Here is a 20,575-nt window from a genome sequence, read left to right on the forward strand (position 1 = left end):
CCAGCATCAAGAAAATATTCAGGAACGCTAAAGCCTTAGATGCATCCACACAAACTGGAATGTTTCAACATTTTGTTATCAGTTACAGGGTCTAATAAACCTCAGATAACAGAACAACTGAATTGCAGCCAAAGACTGTGTTTTAGGAATAAGTATTCATTAAAAAACAAATTAAACAGGGAAATGTTTGCAAAAGAAAAATACATTAATGTGTATTAGTTTTCAAAGGTAAACCATCTAATTTTTACTCTGTTTTCTAATCATCATCACCTTGACCTTGACTCAGAAAGAGGTTTCTGAAGCCGAGCTACTGGCTGTGTAGAATACACTGCCATTATGACAAATCTTTGTTTTTCTCTTTTATTTTCTTATTTTGGACAGCATCAATGAAGCATTACAGATACATTACACTGGCGCATGCAGTAAAAATATATTAGGATTTTAATGTTTTCAAGCCATTTTCTCAAGTTGACTTCCACATTTCGAGCTAAAGCATCTACAACAATACACATGAGCATCAGCAGGACGACATAAATATCAAAACTGTTCTCATCTCACTGCGATGGTTCACGTTTGCAAACAAAAACAGCTTGGTTGGTGTTTAAGTAAAATAAATGACTTCAACATTTTCTTTTGTTAACAACGTGAAACATTTTACTTCTTCACTCCTGACTTAATTTCTATCGGACTATAAGAAAAGCATATACTACCAGCCTCATCCTCTCAATTGAGACTGTTCTCCCAATGATATACACACATATATTAGAATGTCAAAACCCTTTAGCTGCATTGGTGATTATGGTGTGAGCAAAGGAGGAAGTCAGTTGATGATATTATAGTGTGACAAAGTGTGCTTAGGGAGGAGATTGGAGACGATGGATAGGTTAACAACATGTAAGTGTTTATTCCCCAAACCTTTCCCATGAAGCTTTAACCAAGATGTGTCTGTCCAAACCAAACCTTCACCATAACGTTGTCCCATCAGTAAATTCATTTTTCTTTCCAATAGTGATTTTGGAAGGTAATAACGATATCACAAGAATAACACCTGCCTTGAGTCTTAATAAGAGCCAATTTTAACATAATTTTGAGTTGGTTATTTATTTATTTAATTTTCCTCTCTCTGCTTTATTTATCACCAAAACAGAAAGCCTCAATAAAACAGCAGGAATATGTTTCATTAATCCAGCACAGTAATGTGGATTTTTCAAAATAACCCATGGACAAAGCAAGATAATGAAGTTCAATGAAACTTTCCTAAAATACAGCTGCAGTAAGAAACTATGACTGACACAGGGATGTTGGAAATCGACCACTGGATGTCACAGCAGAATTGACATGTTTTTTTCATGATGCCAGTCATGTATGACTGCATGAGTCTCTGTTGGAAGAATTCAGGTTATAATATATGTTTTGTAAACAATGCCCTTCACATAGCACCAGGGCCCTATTCCTTGTACATGGTTCAACAAAGTCAATCAAATGTCCTATTATCCATCTTAAATTACCGAGATGATTGACGTCAGGCTATGTCGGTTCCTTAAAGGCGGATCCACCCTCAAACAGTCTCGTTAATTCAAACAAGACGTCAGTCATCTGGATAATAGCACGCGCACGCTCCTCTTCATGAGGAGGAGGAGTCGAACACAGATTCCATGATCTTCAAACGCTACAATGGCAAATAAGATCAGAGAAAGAGCGTCTCTTTTCTTCACTGACGAGCAGGAGATGATCATGAACGCATATGAGGAATTTAAGTCCATAATCATGGTGAAGTCTAATGGTGCGTTCACATCCAAAGCATGCAGCCTCCGCTGCGACGGCTAGACATACGCATCACAAAATATCAGAGAAGTTAAATGCGTAAGTCCATCCATCCATCCATTATCAGCCGCTTATCCGGGGTCGGGTTGCGGTGGCAGCAGGTTCAGCAGGCCGACCCAGGCTTCCCTCTTACCCGCAACACTTTCCAGCTCATTCTTGGGGATCCCGAGGCGTTCCAAGGCCAGCCGGGAGATATAATCCCTCCAGCGTGTCCTCGGTCTTCCCCGGGGTCTCCTACCAGTTGGACGTGCCTGGAAAACCTATAATGGGAGGCGTCCAGGAGGCATCCTGACTAGATGCCCGAACCACCTCAGCTGACTCCTTTCGACACGAAGGAGCAGCGACTCGACTCCAAGCTCCCTCCTGATGTCCGAGCTCCTTACCCTATCTCTAAGGCTGAGCCCGGACACCCTACGGAGGAAGCTCATTTCGGCCGCTTGTATCCGAGATCTTGTTCTTTCGGTCACGACCCAGAGTTTGTGACCATAGGTGAGGGTTGGGACGTAGACCGACCAGTAAATGGAGAGCTTCGCCTTCCGGCTCAGCTCCCTCTTCACCAAGATGGACCGGTACAGCGCCTGTTTTACTGCTGCAGCCGCACCGATCCGTCTGGCAAACTCCTGCTCCACCTTACCCTCACTCGTGAACAAGACCCCGAGATACTTGAACTCCTTCGCTTGGGGTAGGCAGTTTGTCCCCACCTGGAGGGAGCAATCCACCGGTTTCCAGCAGAGCACCATGGCCTCAGATTTGGAGGCGCTAACTCTCATCCCTGCCGCTTTACACTCGGCTGCAAAACGCCCCAGTGAATGCTGGAGGTCACGATCCGAGGAGGCAATCAGGACCACATCATCCGCGAACAGCAGAGAGGCGATCCCCAGACTCCCGAACCGGATCCTCTCTGCCCCCTGGCTGCGCCTAGATATCCTGTCCATGAAGGTCATGAACAGGACCGGTGATAAAGGGCAGCCCTGGCGGAGGCCAACACCCACCGGGAACGTGTCTGACTTATTACCGAGGACACAAACACAGCTCCTACTGCAGGCGTACAGAGACCGGATGGCCGTGCCAACGGGTCCGGCACCCCATACTCCCGCAGCACCCCCCACAAAAAACCCCGAGGGACCCGGTCGAAAGCCTTCTCCAAGTCCACAAAGCACATGTAGACTGGTTGGGCAAACTCCCAGGACCCCTCCAGTAGTCTTGCAAGGGTAAAGAGCTAGTCCACTGTTCCACGACCGGGACGGAATCCGCACTGGTCGTCTTGAATCTGAGGTTCGACAAGTGGTCGGAGCCTCCTTTCCAGCACCCTGGCATAAGCTTTTCCCGGGAGGCTGAGCAGTGTGATGCCATGATAGTTTGAGCACACTCTCCGGTCCCCCTTCTTGAAGATGGGAACCACCACCCCAGTCTGCCAGTCCATGGGCACTGTTCCCGACCCCCATGCGACACTGAAAAGGCGTGTCAACCAAGACAGCCCAACAATGTCCAGCGCTTTCAGCATCTCAGGGCGGATCTCATCCACCCCTGGCGCCTTGCCACCAAGGAGCTTTTTGACTACCTTAGCAACCTCTGCCAGGGATATGGGTGAAACCACCCCAAAGTCTTCCGGCGCTGCCCCCTCTCCGGGGGACATGTTGGCCGGGTTTAGGAGTTCCTCAAAGTGCTCTTTCCACCGCCCGACGATGTCCCCAGTCCGGGTCAGCAGTTCCCCCCCCCCCCCACCCCTCCTGCTGAGAACAGCCTGGGGTAGCCCCTGCTTTCCCTTCCTGAGCCGTCGGATGGTTTGCCAGAACCTCCTTGAGGCCAACCGAAAGTCCTTCTCCATGGCCTCCCCGAACTCCTCCCATGCCCGAGTTTTAGCATCCGCGACCATCGCAGCTGCAGCTCTTCTGGCCTGCCGGTACCCGTCAGCTGCTTCAGGAGACCCCTGGGCCAGCCAGGCCCGAAAGGCCTCCTTCAGTTTGACGGCTTCCCTCACCCCCCGTGTCCACCACCGGGTTCTCGGGTTGCCGCCACGACAGGCAATGATGACCTTCCGGCCACAGCTCCGAGCAGCCGCGTCCACAATAGAGGCTTTGAACATGGTCCACTCGGGTTCCATGTCCCCAGTCTCCCTCGGGATTTGTGAGAAGTTCTTCCGGAGGTGGGAGTTGAAAACCTCCCGGACAGGATCCTCCGCCAGACATTCCCAGTTCACCCTCACTACACGTTTGGGCTTGCCAGGTCTTTCTAGCCGACTCCCCCGCCATCTGATCCAACTCACCACCAGGTGGTGATCAGTTGACAGCTCTGCTCCTCTCTTCACCCGAGTGTCCAAGACATACAGCCGCAGATCAGCTGATACGACTACAAAGTTGATAATTTATCTCCGGCCTAAGGTGTTCTTGTACCAGGTACACTTATGAGCCACCTTATGTTCGAACATGGTGTTCGTTATGGACAAACTGTGGCTAGCACAGAAGTCCAACAACAAAATACCATTCGGGTTCAGATCGGGCAAGCCGTTCCTCCCAATCACGCCCCGCCAGGTTTCTCTGTCATTGCCCACGTGAGCGTTGAAGTCTCCCAGGAGAACTATGCAGTCGGCAGGCGGCGCCCTTTCCAGGACCCCTCCCACGGACTCCAAGAAGGCCGGATACTCCGAACTGCTGTTCGGTGCATAAGCACAAACAACAGTCAGAGTCTTACTCCCCGCAACCCGTAGGCGCAGGGAGGTTGCGAGGTAGCTTCAGACCGTGGGCTCTCCCCCGAGACCTGTTTACCTTGGGAGACCCTACCAGGGGCTGATGCCCCGGACAACATAGCTCATAGCTCAACATAGCTCCCAGGATCACTGAGCCACTCAAACTCCTCCACCACGTTAAGGTGGCGATTCATTGGAGGATTTAAATGCGTAAGTGTATCGGCTAATTTTAAGTGCCTCATCACCCAAATCAATCGGATTATATTTATTTAAATGTGCCTGCTGGCAGTAGTATACAAATGAATATATACTTATGAGGATATATGTACTGTGTGCGTGTATGTATCATGTACTATACATGTGTATACATGTATGTATAGATGACCATATAACTAGGAGTTTGAATATGTGTATGGACGGATCAGTATGTATGTATTATTCACAATCAGAAATGCAATGAATTGACACAGTGAAAATAAATTGTGTGTGATTCTCTGTGTTCTTCACCTTAATCATTTTCTACAATAATGATATGTATGGTGCACTAATAACACTGTCATATAATAATATGAGTGCTTTCAACATTTCAATATAAATGCTATTCTCCACATCACCGACACTGTACAAACATGTACAACTTGCAAAAAGGCTCAAGGCTGTGATCAAGTCTGTGATACACTGTGTGTCGGGTTCTGGTATGAAAGAGAGGACTCAAATGCCGTTGCAACAGAAAACAAAACTCAGGACAGGCTTCAAAACGGGACGAGGAATGAACAAAAACAAAACCAGGAATCCAAAAGACAGGAACAAGACAGGACTACTCACGAGACAGCTTACAGGGGTAACAGACAGGGGGAGAAACAGTACAATCCGACAAGGGGACAGCAGACAAACAGAGCATAAATACAAGAGGAAGGTAATGAGGAACAGGTGGAAACAATGAGGGCAGCACAGGTGAAAGGAATACACAATCAGGGAAACTTGCTTCGTGGAACCGAAAAGTCTGATCTGCGTCATCTTATCCTGAAAATTATCCAGCAACTCAGTAAGCCAGGTACAAGGAATAGGGCCCTGGTCTGCCTTGTTAACAGGAACTATTATATCAAACTGTAAATTAGTTCCTGCTTGAAGGACAGGAAGTTGTGGTGCTTTAGTCTTGTCATTGGGCCCGTTAGCAATAACGACATCCACGGCTTTATCCCATAAGAGTGGTTTCATTTTAGTTTAATTTCACTAGTCCTTGAAACAGTTTTTCAAAATGACTAAAGAATACTTTTGACACTTACAAAGAGGAAAATTAGCTTTTAAATGACTTTTTTTTCCACCTGTGCAGCTATTGACAACTCCTTTTAAAAACTGTTGCTCAACCATATGAAATCTGAAGGAAAGAAAATGTGTGTTCAGTAATTTGTGCTGCACACAAATACATCCACTTTCTTTTGTCATTTTCTTCTGAGAGAACCAATAGGCTCTGCTTTAAAGACACTTTATTGGCTTGTCCATATGGTTTATAGGTTTTCTAAATGGCTTCACTTCTCTTTAGGAAAAGAATGGGAATTTAATCACACACCTTTGGGGGGTTTAGCGAGGCAGCTGTGACAGTCAACAACCTCGTCATGTCAGCCTCAGACTCAGGAGAGACTGTCCTTGAAACACAAAGAACCCCTGATGGCATTGATTTACTTCTATACTGTAGCACTCGTTCACAGTTACAAAGGCCAGTGTGTTCAGACCCTTTTCAAATACGACAAGCGACACTAAAATGACGCTCTGGGTATCAAAATAAGCTTTTCATTAACGCATAACCACATTCCCGGGTCGAGCTACCGCCATCACTGCTCCTTGCTCATCAACAATTTAGTTTCAGAGCAATGATACATTTAATTATTGCAGGTCCTGGAAAATAAATGGGCAGACGACACAATTTGGTAACAGAATCTCAGTATTACAAGGTTCCTGATGTGTAATTACTCAGATGTTATCAGTAAATCAGGTACTGTATAAAGGCTTGCGGTTGATTTGCGCCATCATGTTTCATCCTGCTTTTCATTCCGAGGCAAGGACAAGCCGATACGCCTCAGTTGCTGTTATAATTATTTCTGCTCCTCTCTCTTTTCTGTGCCCAGTCTCTCTGTCATGCTCTCAGTCTCAGCCGAGGCCTGGGTGTCGATCCCCGAGGACATGACGCCGAACGCCTATCGCAGGCGTCTGCATGCGGGGATTGGGGACAATCTCAGATTCAATACGCTGCTTTTCCAAATCAAGCCTGAGGAATTAAACGAAATCATACAATGTTATCTCGGGTCGAATTGGTCACTCAAGTGTGCTGCCCTGATAGACTGAAAACACAAGTCACTTGCTTTTTCATCATCCACATGCCACCGTTTGCATTACAGACTGCGTGTGTGCACAATGTGTAAATAGTACAGTGCCTGTGAGTAGTTTATGTCATCCAGTATAGCTCTTCAATCAAAATTATGTAGCATGTATGCAATGCAATGCAGTGTGGTATTCAAAGGATATATTATAATATGCAGGACAATCCTCATATTCTTCCTGTAATATGCATACAACAGCACCAGCGTCCCCAGACATGCAAGCTTTAGTGGTTGTCTGTGTTCACCAGATAAAGAGGAAGAATGGTTCTAATAAGTAGCAGGGAGTCTCCACAACCGTTGTTTCTGCGGCGCACATTTGTTCTCACAAAGGCTAAATGTATTTTGAGTGGCAGATTAAGGATATTGGTCAGGGGTTCTGCATTGTCAACTCTGAAAAGTGGGGTAAATGTGTGTTGGGATGATAATTCACACATTCTTAGGCTCAACGGCAGACAAAGGAGACGTAGTGTTCTCGGTTTTGGGAAATGTGTTTCACAGATTGTTAATTATGGGTAACATAATCTCATTAAGTCCTTTTGCTTTGCGACTCAATTTCTTTTACAAGCATTAGTCATGATTGAGTAGTTTAGAGGTTTAAGTTCCTCTTTTGTTTGAGTTAAAAAAATGGCCGTCTTCATAAGGGCTTGTTTTTGTCCAATTTGTATTCCACAAGGATGCCCAATGTCCAGCAGCAGGAACAGCACAGCTTGCCGGTTTGAGTGTCTGAAATATCAAACTGTCTTCGTCTGGTAAAGACATAAACATTCAAATAATATTATTATTACTTCTCCATTGTGGTTTTGGCATGTTTTAAACATCATATACATTATCAGTACAATATACAAGTGGTGTAAGAAGTGTTTAGATCCTTTACTTAAAGCTATAATTGATATTTTAGAATACAAATGTATTAAGTGAAATGAGGTCACTCGGTGTTGAACCTCCGTCTGAAAACTTCTCCCTTGTGCCAGTATATCCTCCTAAATCCTACACACTGTTCCTTTAAGAGAGGCTCATACTAATGTCACCAAAACACAATGATTCTTCGTTCTATGTGATCATATACTAAAGAAAACATGCTTAATCAAATAGATCCCCTTACAATATTACACACTGTACCTTTTAAGGAGCAGAACTTGACTGTTTTGGTCGACTCTCATTGTTTTAACTCAAGCAGGAAGCTTTTTTTCAGCAACAAAAAAAGTTATAAAAACTGTCCACTGCCTACGCATTAAACAGCAGACAGCCGCAGGTTTAGGGAGGAGGTGGTGAATATAGTGGAGCGTTTAGCAGCCGAAGAGACAAATAATTCCATAATTAGTTGGTAGAGACCAAAGACACAGCTTAAATAGTCCTGCATTCAAATCGTTAGGGAAATATATTCAAAAAGTATCAAAAGCAAAATAATTCATAATGCAGACATGACCACTTTAAAAATGGTATATTATTGTGTCATTTATTATTTTTTATAAAACCATTAACATGTAAGTAGCATTTAATTATTGTAGCTGGTTGTATAATATCATAATAAATATAATGTTGGGCAATTTCATTTTGGGGCGGAGCCTATAAATTGGTTGACCTACTAATTAATTGACAGAAAAATAATCAACTTTACTAAAAAAATATCCCAAAACTTTCAGCTTCTCTAATGTAAGGATTTTCTCTAATTTAGTCTTTAATAGTGGATTGTATTTCATAAACTTATGCAAATAAATCTGATCACGTACTTACAGCTGCTAGATAAATGAAGTAAAAAAATGACATGTCTGAAATTGAATCGAGTAGAAGTATCAAATGATATACTGTACCTCAAAACTGTACCTGAGAACAGTTCCTTGAGTATATGTACATAGTTAGTAACCGCCACTAGAACAAAGCCATTGTTTACAAATGTCCCTTCAAGATGAACATCAACAGGTATAATCAGCTGTCTGGGTGAACATAAATCTCTCCTCTGATTCAGATTTCCTTCTAGGGATTCAAGACACTGAAACACAATCTAGACTTCCTCTGGTTTCCCCTCTACACATTCAGGTGTTGACCGCGTGTGCTCGAGAAAATCAATTTTTCTAAAAAAAAAAGAATCTAAAAAATACGGATGATTTTACGCCACATAAATATCAAGGTGACCATGATCAATGTGACGGTAGCTGTTTGCAAAGATGATTGATTCTGAGCGTAAGCTACTCTGTGGCTTGTTTTCACCAAATGATCTCAGTAAATCTTCTATTTCATCAGAGGCGACAGTCAGTTAAGGCGGCACACTGCAGGCCATGCTGTCTCCAGTCTCTGGAAGGTGAGATTGAGTCCTTGAGAGCTCCTTGGATAGACTGACATGGTAATCGCTCCTCTGTCGACATGCCTTGTGAATCCGCGTTAGCTGCCCCGGCTATCCACGTTTATTTCAGACCGGCGATGTGTCATTAACGGCTCCGTCCACATGGCTGATGAATAAACTCTTAAGTCTCTGGTATTTTCCTGACGTTGCCTTCCCTCCGAGTGCAAACATTGTGAAGACAGATTAGTTATGCTGCTGTGGGTAAAGAAGATTAGCAGAGATTATTAACAAACATGCTGGATTAAAATGACAGTATCGCTCCCCTCTTTCTGTGGTTGAAACAGAAGTTTGCGTTCAGCTGTAGGAACCAGCAGCATTGTGTCTCAGCATGGCAGCAGTCATCTCAGGGATTGGACGCAGAGCTGCCTGGATTTAATCGTCTTGGTCCCAATTAAAGTCAGATTTAGTGACATCAGTCACAGTTCATCCCCGTGATTATGCTCCAGCTGTTCAGTAAGGAGATGATACAGAGTTTATGGGAACTGCCACTAATTGGAGATCTCACTTTATGGCCATTCATCATTTTTTTCTCCCATTGGAATAGATGACAAATTTGTCACATCCGCATAATCACGTTTATACCTATGTTTTTTTTTTTAAAGACAGATTTAAATAATGTCATCATACGTCACTAAACTAAAATGTTGTTTGGTTGTGAATTGTATTGTATTCACGCTCTTTTTAAACTGATGTGACATTTTTTGTTTCTCGTTAAAATATGTACTATATACTTTGCAGTTTTTAATATAATATGCACAGTGGTGGGAATTTACTATGTACATCTATTCAACCGCTGTACTTAAGTACAAATCAGGAGTATCTGTAATAAAGCATTCCCATTTAAAATTGAATTGTGCACGAGTACTTTTCAGAGGGAAATAATGTACTTTCGACTCACAGCTATAGTTACTATTTACTTTATAAATTAAGATTTTACATTTAATCAACAATTATCTTTTAGCTGAAACGATTAGTCGACTATTTTTTTCGTCGATTAATTGATGAATCAGCTAACGAAACAGTACCTTTTTAAAAATTGACTGAAAATTTTTCTGGAAAATGGCAAAAATGTCATGATTTCCGCTTCCCAAATGAAACAGTTTGCTGCCTTATGTGCCTTGGAGTAAACGTACATATTTTGAAGTTTGAAGAGAAGACGAGTCTAGACGTCACTCTGTGGTCTTGGTAATTGTGATGGGCATTTACCACCATTGTCTAATATTTTGCAAACCACACAATACATTGACTGATCAAGACAATGACCAGCAGATTAATAATAAGGAAAATAATAAATAATTGCATTTCTCTGCAATTCACTACAATGCAAGGAATACTGATAGTACGCGTGTACTTTAACCACAGTAAAAAAATTTAATGCAGAACATTTGTACATTCACATTTTGTACAAATACATTTGTCACAGGGTTGTGGCAAATACTTTTTGAAAATAAGTCAGCATCTAAAGAGAAGACTTGCCTTATAAGACATAGACGCTCACTGCTTATCGGATTTTCAGATAATGTTAACTTAGGTTATAAATAAATGTATCGATTCCCTCACTTTTCCACAATTTCCATCCATCTGAAAGAGGAAGTCAATATGCACCTTGCAGGGACATGATGAGAATGGATCATTTAAGCATACATCTGTAATAATGGCATTGTTCTTTCCCTGAGTGGTTCCACTGTGTATATTTGTTCTGCAGGTGGTCACGGTGTGACATGAAGAGGCTCAGGCAATATAGAATATAACGTTATATAAAGACCTGTAATGTGTGGATGGGAGCTGGAAAATGACGCACATTTTGTCTATCAAATACTTTATCTGTGGTTTGTTGGATAAGGCAGAATCTTTATTATTAGGTTATTCACAACATATAAGATAAATATGCATCAGCTGAGAAACAACTGAACATCGCACTGTGAAATACTAAAACATCTGAAGGCCTGGCCTGTAGCTACATTATGATAAATGTGCGGGTGTTGCATGCGCGATACTTTTAATGTCACCGAGGCTAAGTAAAACATTTCAGTTCTTCACCTACACATGCAAATGCAGGCTTTTTATTAAATGCACACAGGTTTCCAAAGACTTATTTAAAAGTTTTATGCTGAAACATTTCCATAACCTCATACTGAATTTTTATGACTGTACTAAAGTGATGCCGCAGTGAAACAACTTGTACAGATCCCCATGGCATAGAAAATGTATTTTACTGCAGACTAAAACTTTTAGAGTGAATAGAGAATGTTTCTCTAAGAGTGGGGGTTGAACTTATAGACAGCAAGAGGGGGTTTCATGAAAGGTATTTTAAGAGGTATAATGACAGACATGTCATTTCATCATAGTCTAATTGCTTCACATTCATAATGTCTGTCACAACCCAGACTTTGGAAAGCAATGCTGTAAAGAACCAACCCAGCAATGAAGATGCCGGTAGTTTAATTGCAGTTTAATAGGAGAGATGTGTTGCACCTTGAGGTCTCACATGGTAGAGTCCAGTGCCATCTAGTGGTAAGAAGGTGGCAGTAAACAGGAGAAGAATGGCTCTGTTGTGATTTTCAGAATCAGAACTGTGTATTGCCAAGAACGTTACACATACAAGGCATTTGGCCAGGTGAATGGTGCATAACAATAAAAACAGTGCAATACTACAATACATTATTTAAAAATATTAAATTAAAAATGAACTTGATTAGTAATGCCATTTATTTTATCAGTCCCTCAGGGAAATTACTTTTTAGTCAGCCACTCGAGAAACTCATTCATTCTGATAAATGCTTTGGAAACTGGAAGGAACTGTAGCATTTCTGGATGATTTATGAAGGAAGAGTAGAGTTACAGTTCACCCATGATGTAATAATGTCTGACTGCTGCTAAACACTCCATGTCCAACTCCTGCTCAAATACAGACTGATAGTTTTCTTAATATATATGTTGTCTAAATGTTCTTTTTTACCTATTTGCACTTTATTATTATTATCTGTATTCACTTTACGTTGGACAGGAGAGGAACCTATTTTAAAATCTTCTGTATGTTTGCGCATGTGGAAGAATTGATATTAAAGCTGACTTTGGCTTTGATAATAACATACAATAACCAACAAAATACAAAATGTTGAACAGGCCCGAAGACTCCAACAACCTCATAAAACGTAAAAAAATAACTGTTAGTCTTATTTCTATTATTACTGCTACCATTAATGCTTTTATTATGACTGTTATTCTAATGCTTCTATTACTGCTGCTGTCATTATTATTAGTCATGATTCTTACATCATTATTCTGCTTACTACTCTTATTATATGACTAATTTATTTCATATGCATTGACTGTTGTAAGTATATTATGTTGTTAATTCTATGTTAATACACATAACATCTATTCTCAGTCTCTAGGACTGACTAGAGGACGGACAGAAGTTGCTCTCCCTAAGGTTTCTTCCTTTTTTGGGGGGGGGGGGTTGGGGTGGCTGTCCCAATGTGAGGGTCCTGGGAGAGGGGATGTGGTAAAGCCCTCTGAGGCAAATTTGTGATGTTGGGCTTTACAAATATATGTAATTTAATTGAATTACAGCCTGTGCATGCAGTGTCTATCGATTAAAATATAATCATACTCGGCGTGTTCATCCATCCGTTTCCTGTGCTGTATTACCATCCGGGCTCATTTTAAGTTTTACTGCCTCCTCACAAGTCCTCATATCCACAGGCACACTCTGTTTCTTCTCCTCGTCCAGTTTCTTGTAGTTGAAGTAATGCATGATGAAGAAATATATGCCAGGCACCAGCATAAACACTCCGCACGCATAATACATGGATTTGTATTCTCCGAAAATGTCAACCAGAGCTCCTGAAAGAGAAGATGCACACTTCCTTGGTCACCATTTTATAAATTCCCACATTTTGTTTATGCACTTAGAATCTGAAAAAATAAATAAACAGTCTCATAAGAACACAAACCTGAAAGTGGAGGTCCAAGAAGCACTGGTCCACACTCGATAATGGTGACCAGTCCAACTGCACTGGAGAAGCGATGAGCTCCAACAAGGTCCATCAGAACTTCAAAAAGCAGTGCACAAACCATCCCAAACGCCAAACCAAAGATGATAGCATACACAACCAGACCCGCATATCCAGGTAACAGTGGGCATAACAGGTGACACACGCCATTGAATGAAACTGCAAAACTGAAAAAGTATTGGATCCTTGGCCGAATCCACTTGCTGTTGCCAATGAAGCCAGTTACCGGTCTCGTAAACATGTCCACCAGAGCGAAAATAGAGAGCAAGAAAGCTGCTGAATATTCATCAACCCCTTGATGTTTTGCATACGGAGCCATAAAAACCACAGGCGCAAAAAATCCAAAAAACATGACCACATTACCGATGAGATAAATGAGGAAGCCCCGGTGTTTGAAAAGGGAGAGATCTATGAATGTGTGCAGACAGCCCTGACTCTTGCTCTCGTCCTGGTTCTCTCCAGTCAGGAGGTCGGCAGACTGCTCCCTGGTGTCTGAAGGAGCAGCTTCCTCAGCGACTGCCCTGTTACGCTCGGGTGGTTCAGTCTTTGGTTTTGGTTTCCTATTTTTATTGACTGGTCTCATCAAAGCGCCAGCTACGCAGCAGTTCAAAACAATGGCTCCCAGGATGAGGAAGCTCCCTCTCCAGCCGAAAGAATCGAACAGAAACTGATTGAGAGGAGCCAGAGTGAAGAGGATAACTGGACTTCCTGCCATGGCGATCCCGTTCGCCATGGGCCTTTTGACCTGGAAGTAGGTACCTATGATCGTCAGGGCCGGCTGGAGGTTGAGGGCGAGTCCTAAACCTGTTGAAATAACAGAATGATTCATTGATTTACCATAATCAATTCAAAATGTGTTCATATGAATATAACTTGTGATACTGATGTCTTTTAAATTTAAAGGCGAGAGAGAAACATTGAGGCATGTGGACACAACGTCTTAAGTCTATTCAAATGTTAATATTCAACTTCACACGTTGCCATGGGATTAATTCTGATTTTGATTTGAAATAGAAACTTGTAAAACTACACCATGAAAATTAGAATGAAAGTATACAACAATGAGGTGTTGACACTACAGCCACTACAGTTATTTTGTGTGCCTCAGGAGGTGGAGCTGCTAGATGAGATTTAAGTTTAAAGTCTTTGTTTACTTGGTGGTATTAGTATGATCATGTGTTCTGGTGCCCGTGCAAGAATGTGGGGATTTTCTTAATCATCTGATTTAGTCGGACATTTTCAAAAGAATGCGATCTCGAACACGAGTCTGCGTATTGTTCCAATAGTAAAATATTTACACATTGCACAGAAGGCGGATGTTAACCCCCCACAGCGGCAAATAACATCACTAGTGGCTTGACTCTGATGATCAAAAAACACTTTCATCATCCCTTTGTCAGCTGGTCACAAGCAGGCAACATAAAGCAAACATTACACAGAACAGCAGCAAACTTTGTGGTCAAATTTCTCAAAATCTAAATGAACTCTTGCACATCGAATATGATAATTGTTGAAAAAAATCAAATATAATTTACTACCAATAACTTCAACGCAAAGATACAGATGCATGATAGTCCTGCCAAAAGAAACAAGCACCATGCCAGCGCTAACCATGAGCGGTTGACCCGTACGCTGCTCACAGTAGGTGGAGCGTGGAGACGAGATTGTGTTTTCTAGTGTTTGTTTACTTGCCGGTATTAGTATGATCGTATATATTTTGGCGTACATGCAAGCATGTGGGGATTTTCTAAATCATCTGATTTAGTCGGACAATCAAAAAAAAAATAGGGTCTCTAACGCGAGTCCGCGTATTGTTTTAATAGCAAAATATTTACACATTGCACAGCAGGTGGAAGTTAACCCACCACAGTGGCAGAAACCTCACTAGTGGCCTGACTCTGATGATCAAAAAAAAACTCCTTCATCCTCCCTTTGTCAGCTGGTCACAAGCAGGCAACATGAAGCAAACATTACACAGAACAGCAGCAAACTTTAACAAAGCGTAAGCAAATGAAAATTCCTCAAATTGTAAATGAACTCTTGCTCATCTAATATGATTATTGTTGAAAAAAACTCAAAATATTATTTACCACCAATAACTCCAACGCAAAGATACAGATGCATGATAGTCCTGCCAAAAGAAGCAAGCACCATGCCAGCGCTAACCATGAGCCCACCGACCATAACCACGGGTCTGCTGCCGTAGCGGTTGACCAGTATGCTGCTCACAGGTCCTGTACGGAGAAGAGAAGTATGTCATTTTCTTGGTCCCTTCTTTTACTGAAGGTTCACAGTACTGAGGCTGTATCTGTCTTGGTTGAATAAAAGGACAGCACATGTATGATAGAATAACTTTGCTCATCCAAAATGTTGATGGGAAACATGAAAAACATTATTTTAAAAAGGTACGATTGCCACTGACCTCCTGCATACATTGAAGCGAGCATGACTGAGGACAGCCAGGCAATCTCGCTGTAGGAGACTGAAAAATATTCCTGAATCTCCTTAAAGAAGATGGTGAGGGACTTGGGAAAGGCATAGGAGAATCCTATGGAGATGAAAGCGCCAAAGACAACAGCCCAGCCCCAGCCTCCATCTGGTGGTGCTTGGCCTCCTTTGGTTGCTGCTGCAGGCGGCATGTTCGATCCACCGGCTGAAAGTATAGAACAGTTAAAAGAAGTAAAAACAACTGCACATTTTCAACGCTGTGGTCATGTTTCCATGGCGCAGACCGTCAAACATGCATTCTATATATCACAGGAGCTCACCTCTGCACAATCCTTGAAACCTTAATGGTCAAGCTATGGACCCTGTTGTTGTAAGAGGCTGTGGCTGCCTCACAACAGGAAGACCCTGCTGCTGTGAGGCCTTTGATCTCATCACGTGTGCTTGCAGGCCAAATACAAGTGACCTTACACAGAAAAGAAACAATCCTCACGGGAAAAACAAAAGTATTTTGTTAGCATTCAACAACATGTGCCCCTTGAGTCTCAGCCACAGATGTTCCGTCAAGGCCTTGTGGGACTTTTGGTTGTTGAATGCCAACAAAATAAGCTAAATGGTGAATGGACTGCAACGGTATAGCTGTTCTTGTCTTCAGACCACTCAAAGCGCTTTAACACTACATGGTATAATTCACAAATTCATACGCTGACAGCAGGGGCTAGACTAATTAACATTCATACAACGTTCACACACCGCAGGCACAGCTACGGGAGCAATTTGGGGTGAAGTTTCTTGCCCAAGGACACATCGACATGAACGCAGATTACACTGAGTCACAGTCACCCAGCTGTCTTTTATCTGAATTAAAATGATAAGGTGTTCAAATGTAATCATACTTTGCACCAGATAGCTATGTAGCTTTGAATATAACCAGGAAAAAACCCGGTAATGTGTTTCAGCTATTCAGAAATAATTTTAAAAAAAAGCACTGTGAGAAATTGAGAAAAATGGGAGTACATTCTCAAATAACACTAAAATATAAATATAAAATATACTATAAACCATTACACTTACAGAAGATTCATCTCATCTATCTCCAAACGACCAATACAAGAAATCCCCGATGAGAAATTAGTTATCTTTAAAAAAAAAAATAGTGTTCACCTTTATTCCGCTGACATTTGGCTTGTTTGAGAAGCAGCAGAGTGGGACCTCTCGTCAGAAATATCACTAACGCTGCAGCGTCACAATTGCCACGCCCCCTTTCTATCACTCTCTCCCATCAACTGCTGCTAATATCCATTGATACAGTTTGTATGGATTTCCCTTTCTTTTGCAAAATAAGCGATTGTGAGCGCGCGACACAACCTTTAGAGGTTTTCTGCGGAGCGCTTACTTTGAACACCGGTGACGTCAGTCCACGTTACTTAACACCGCTTGTGTAACACGTGCATTGTTGGCTGCTCCCCCAAAGTCAGTAGCAGTAACCCTCTGTGTCGCTACTTCGTCGCCTGTTTGAGTAGCAAAGTTCAGTTCAGTGCATTTTTTTTTTCGGGAGATGTTATCCCAAATGAGAGTGTGTTTGTTCTCGGGTTTGACCAGATTGCCCGGTTGCGTAACGTGGACGTTCAACTCAAAGGCGGCTAATAGAGCGACCCCTTCCCTCTACACGCGTCATCTGCATCGGACCTTCAGCTCGGAGTCTGTGGGGGTGAAGGTAAAGGTGCCTGCGTGTTACTATTGTACTGTAGCCTCCAGTGTGCACACACACACGGACCTGTTCCATGTGTTGAGCAACATGAAATAAGCCCAAGGCATTTGTATGGTTATTACAGCAGGTGAATTATTAATGTACACCGACATACAGCGGTTTACAATAGCTTCAGCCATTAATGTTGCTATTTTGGGGGCTTTGTTTCGTGTCCGTCTAAAATGCTTTGTCGGGATATGTTCCTCTGTAAGCTGCAGCAGGATTGCAACATGTGTTGTTTCCTTTTTGGGTATTAAATCAGGCGCTGTGAGTGAAGCAATTTAACCCAAACAGACCGAATAGTAAACGCGATGCCATGTCGGCGTTTGTACCTTTTTTGATCGAAGTTTAGTACCACTTTCGGTCAAAGATGCTCGCGAAAGAAAGACCACCACTCTGCTGTTGTAGTGGTAGAAGATAAGAATTTTAAGTGAATGTATTAGCATTTTTGATGCAGCAAAAGGTCAACGGAGTGGTACGTCTGTCTCCAAGGAAACGCTCCAAAATCACCGCGTAGTTTATTATAAAGGGATATTTTGTAAAAGTTCTCTGTGTCAACCTTTTCAGAAAGTTAGCTGCTAACTTTTAGCTGGATCGCTGTCGAGTACTGGTCAGCAGCGGATGCCGGAGGATAAACTACAAGTTGTCCCAGTTAACTTAACCTTTAACAAAAACATCACCTCAGTCTCTGAAGCTTGATGTCACCGGTCTCTGAATCTTCACCCCGGGGTGCGTGGGTCCGAGCAGCCAGCCGCGTGTCCTGCCCCGTGATGCTATAATGGTAACTTTCGCTCAGCTGCAAAAGTTGGGACTGGAAATATCTTGTGGGCTACGTTAGGGGTCGTCAGATGTCCTCAACCTAGCTTTAAATGTCAGGTGACGTGAGTCAGAAAACATGTTACAGTATTCAACAATGCAAACGAATGTAGCTTGAGATGTGCACCCTCAAATACTCAATCCAAATGATGCTTTAGATTACCATCTAATTACATTTTGACTGAATGTGATATCATTTTAACTCGAGGTTAGTTTTTATTGTTATCCTTTTTTTTTTCCCCTGGTGGATGTGGTTCAGTTTATTGTTTTTCTTGTACCGATTAATCAATTATGCTGTTGCAGGTAACTCTTTATGAAATATCTTTTTGTATTCATACATTTGTATTGATTTTATTTGATTGATAAAATTAATACATTTGATTAGTGTAATACAAAATAACTTGTGTCTAATATCTAACATAAGTTCTTTGTCAAATTTAATATTTTGTTGAACTCCATGGGTGTCCAGTTTACACAGTATTATATAGAGCAGGGGTGTCAAACATACGGCCAGGGGGGGTCCAGTCCGGCCCGCGGGATAGTTGTTAAAATTGCAACAAAAAAAAGAAGCTGAGTCAGGGCTCAAACCTCTCATCCACTGATTGAAAAACAGGCATGCTAATCATTGACCCAGAGATGCAATTGATTAGAAGACTGACATTATTAGACATATTGCTCACCTGCGAGGGAATCTCCAGAGGAGAGCCCAGGCAGGTAAACAGTGGGCTGATGTCTTTATGTTTCTAGTTTATTGTAGAAATACCTTTTTTTAAAATAGGGTTTATCATTCAAAAACCTTCACCAATGATTTAAACATAGAGACATATTGTCATTATGTATGCGTTAATATGCTATGATTTTACTGGTTCGGCCCACTTGAGATCAAAATGGGCAGCATGCGGCCCCTTAACTAAAATGAGTTTGACACCCCTGCTGTAGAGCATTGGTTTTCTAGAAACATGGTAGTGAGACCCCCTTTTTAAACAAACCTGCTTCAAACACTCAGTATCCCACACTCATGCATATGCATGTTACTAAAGAGCATTTCCTGCTCTGTTGCAGGTGCTGTATGATGGGCTTTGTCCCATATGTGTGACGGAGATCCAGTTCCTCCAGTTTCTGCAGAGGAACCGGTCTGGGAAAGTAGATTTTGTCGATATTTCCTTGTCAGGCTACGATGGAGAGAAATACAAGGACGTCAGCTACGAGATGGCCATGGAGGAAATGCATGTGATTGATGAGAAAGACGAGGTGAACTTGCGCTCCGCCGGCTTTACTAGGACTAAAATATTCTGCGTGTCCGGTTGATCTTTGCCGATTTGCCGACCTGTTTTTTATCATGTAGTAGTATCGTCTAACGTGAGGTTTATTGGCAGGTTCATCGTGGGATTCCAGCTTTTGCAGTCATGTACAGTGCAGTTGGCCTTGGCTGGTTGGGTGGCCTCATGATGTGGTCACCTGTGAGACCATTCATGGACAAGTCCTATGCCATCTTTGCCAGGAATCGCTTAAAGTGGACCGGCCGTGGGGGAGAGTGCCCTAAAGGACGCTGTGAAAAGAAAACACCATGATTCTAGGCTGAAGAAAAAAATATTTTGTTTAAATTGTGTCATATCCGCTCATTATCTTTAACCGTTTATCCTGTTCAGGGTCTCGGGGGCGCTGGAGCCGATCCCAGCTGACATTGGGCGAAGGCAGGGTTCACCCTGGACAGGTAGCCAGACCATCGCAGGGCTAATTATGTAGTATGTTTAAGTTAACTGACAGTTGAGAAGAACTAGATAAACACCATGTGGTCTGTCCGGTTAACCCTCAATTCATTATTATTTATGGAAAGGTTTAAAAGTTGTTCTTAGCTTTATTTTGATAGTTTGACTGTGTGCACTTCACCCTGTTTGCTCCTGCACATTTCCCCACTGTGGGACTAATAAAGGAATATCTAATCTATACTTCAAAGCCATCATTTGATGCAGAATGTTTTGACTTGTAAAACTTTAAGTTTGGTTAAACATATTTTAGTTAAAGTGAAGAAAACATTACTTGAAAATGATTACTGTCACTTTAATTTTGGGATAGAGATGCTAAATATAAGGAACGGTTTAATAACAATCATCTGGAGTTTTTCGAGTTCTGCGCTCAATAATGTAATCTTTTATTCTCATCATTTTAAAACTGAGCTGTGGAACTCAATCTGATGTTCCATGAACACTGGTAAGATGACTGAGGAGCAGACAAAATACGTTTTTTTAATTGAGGTTAACCCTAACAAACATTACGGTGCTGAGAAAAAGCTGTAATGCAAATGACAGATGGTGT

At 42.1% G+C, this 20,575-nt stretch overlaps 2 protein-coding genes across 2 annotated transcripts; one reads left to right on the top strand and one right to left on the bottom strand.

The window, feature by feature from the left end:
- Window positions 1-12,854: 12,854 nt before the first annotated feature.
- Window positions 12,855-15,887, bottom strand: LOC306743925 (monocarboxylate transporter 2-like; the record flags this gene model as incomplete). Its single annotated transcript, XM_079226488.1, has 4 exons — window positions 12,855-13,078; window positions 13,189-14,052; window positions 15,339-15,482; window positions 15,671-15,887. The coding sequence occupies 4 exons, from the start codon at window positions 15,885-15,887 to the stop codon at window positions 12,855-12,857; spliced, it is 1,449 nt and encodes a 482-aa protein (XP_079082614.1).
- A 3,331-nt stretch (window positions 15,888-19,218) lies between these two features.
- LOC306743926 (uncharacterized protein) lies at window positions 19,219-19,830 on the top strand (the record flags this gene model as incomplete). The annotated part of the gene is made up of 3 exons (XM_079226489.1): window positions 19,219-19,224; window positions 19,322-19,510; window positions 19,636-19,830. The coding sequence occupies 3 exons, from the start codon at window positions 19,219-19,221 to the stop codon at window positions 19,828-19,830; spliced, it is 390 nt and encodes a 129-aa protein (XP_079082615.1).
- Window positions 19,831-20,575: the final 745 nt, after the last annotated feature.

This window comes from Taurulus bubalis, assembly GCF_910589615.1.
Source record: "Taurulus bubalis genome assembly, chromosome: 11".
NCBI lineage: Eukaryota > Metazoa > Chordata > Actinopteri > Perciformes > Cottidae > Taurulus > Taurulus bubalis.